The 642-nt window shown below is 62.5% G+C and overlaps 1 protein-coding gene across 1 annotated transcript in view; it reads left to right on the top strand.

Annotated features, from left to right (window-relative positions):
• Positions 1-42: 42 nt before the first annotated feature.
• The window catches only part of LOC116548489 (mucin-5B-like), a gene marked incomplete at its 3' end in the record, with an annotated part of 1445 nt that continues 845 nt past the window's right edge, over positions 43-642 (top strand). Inside the window, exon 1 of the mRNA XM_032273919.1 lies at positions 43-487. Coding sequence (XP_032129810.1) covers positions 43-487 — 445 coding nt within the window. The remainder of the gene's footprint in view (positions 488-642) is intronic.

The following is a 642-nucleotide window of genomic DNA, read 5'->3' as shown; positions in this document are numbered from 1 at the left end:
GGCCTGGTCTGCAGGAACCGTGAGCAGGTGGGGAAGTTCAAGATGTGTTTCAACTACGAAATCCAAGTGTTCTGCTGCAACTACAGCCATTGCCCCAGCACCACGGCCACCAGCTCCACAGCCACACCCTCCTCCACTCTACCCTCTACCACGGTCACCAAGACTTCGGCCACCAGCTCCATGGCCACGGCCTCCTCCACTCCACGGACCACCTGGATCCTTACAGAGCCAACTACTACAGCCACCGTGACTGTGTCCACGGGCTCCACAGCCACCCCCTCCTCCACCACTGGGACTGCTCAGACCCCCACAGTGTTGACCACGACAGCCACCACAACTGTGGCCACTGGATCCACAGCCACCCCCTCCTCCAGCCCAGGGACCACAGGCACCATTCCAGCGCTTACCACCACAGCGACTACTGTGGCCACTGGCTCCGTGGCCACTGGCTCCATGGCCATGCCCTCCTCCACCCCATTTCCTACTAGTGTCACCACGACGGCGGCCACTGGCTCCACAGCCACCCCCTCCTTCACCCCAAAAACAGCTCACACACCCAAAGTGCTGACTACCATGGCCACAGCCCCCATGTCCACTGGCCCCAGAGCCACCCCCTCCTCCAGCCCAGGGACTGCACCCACC

Source organism: Sapajus apella, unplaced genomic scaffold (genome assembly GCF_009761245.1).
Source record: "Sapajus apella isolate SASKATOON/1434 unplaced genomic scaffold, GSC_monkey_1.0 scaffold13234, whole genome shotgun sequence".
Taxonomy (NCBI): Eukaryota; Metazoa; Chordata; class Mammalia; order Primates; family Cebidae; genus Sapajus; species Sapajus apella.
The sequence above is the reverse complement of the archived record's forward strand: the minus strand, read 5'-3'. Positions and strand labels throughout refer to the sequence as shown.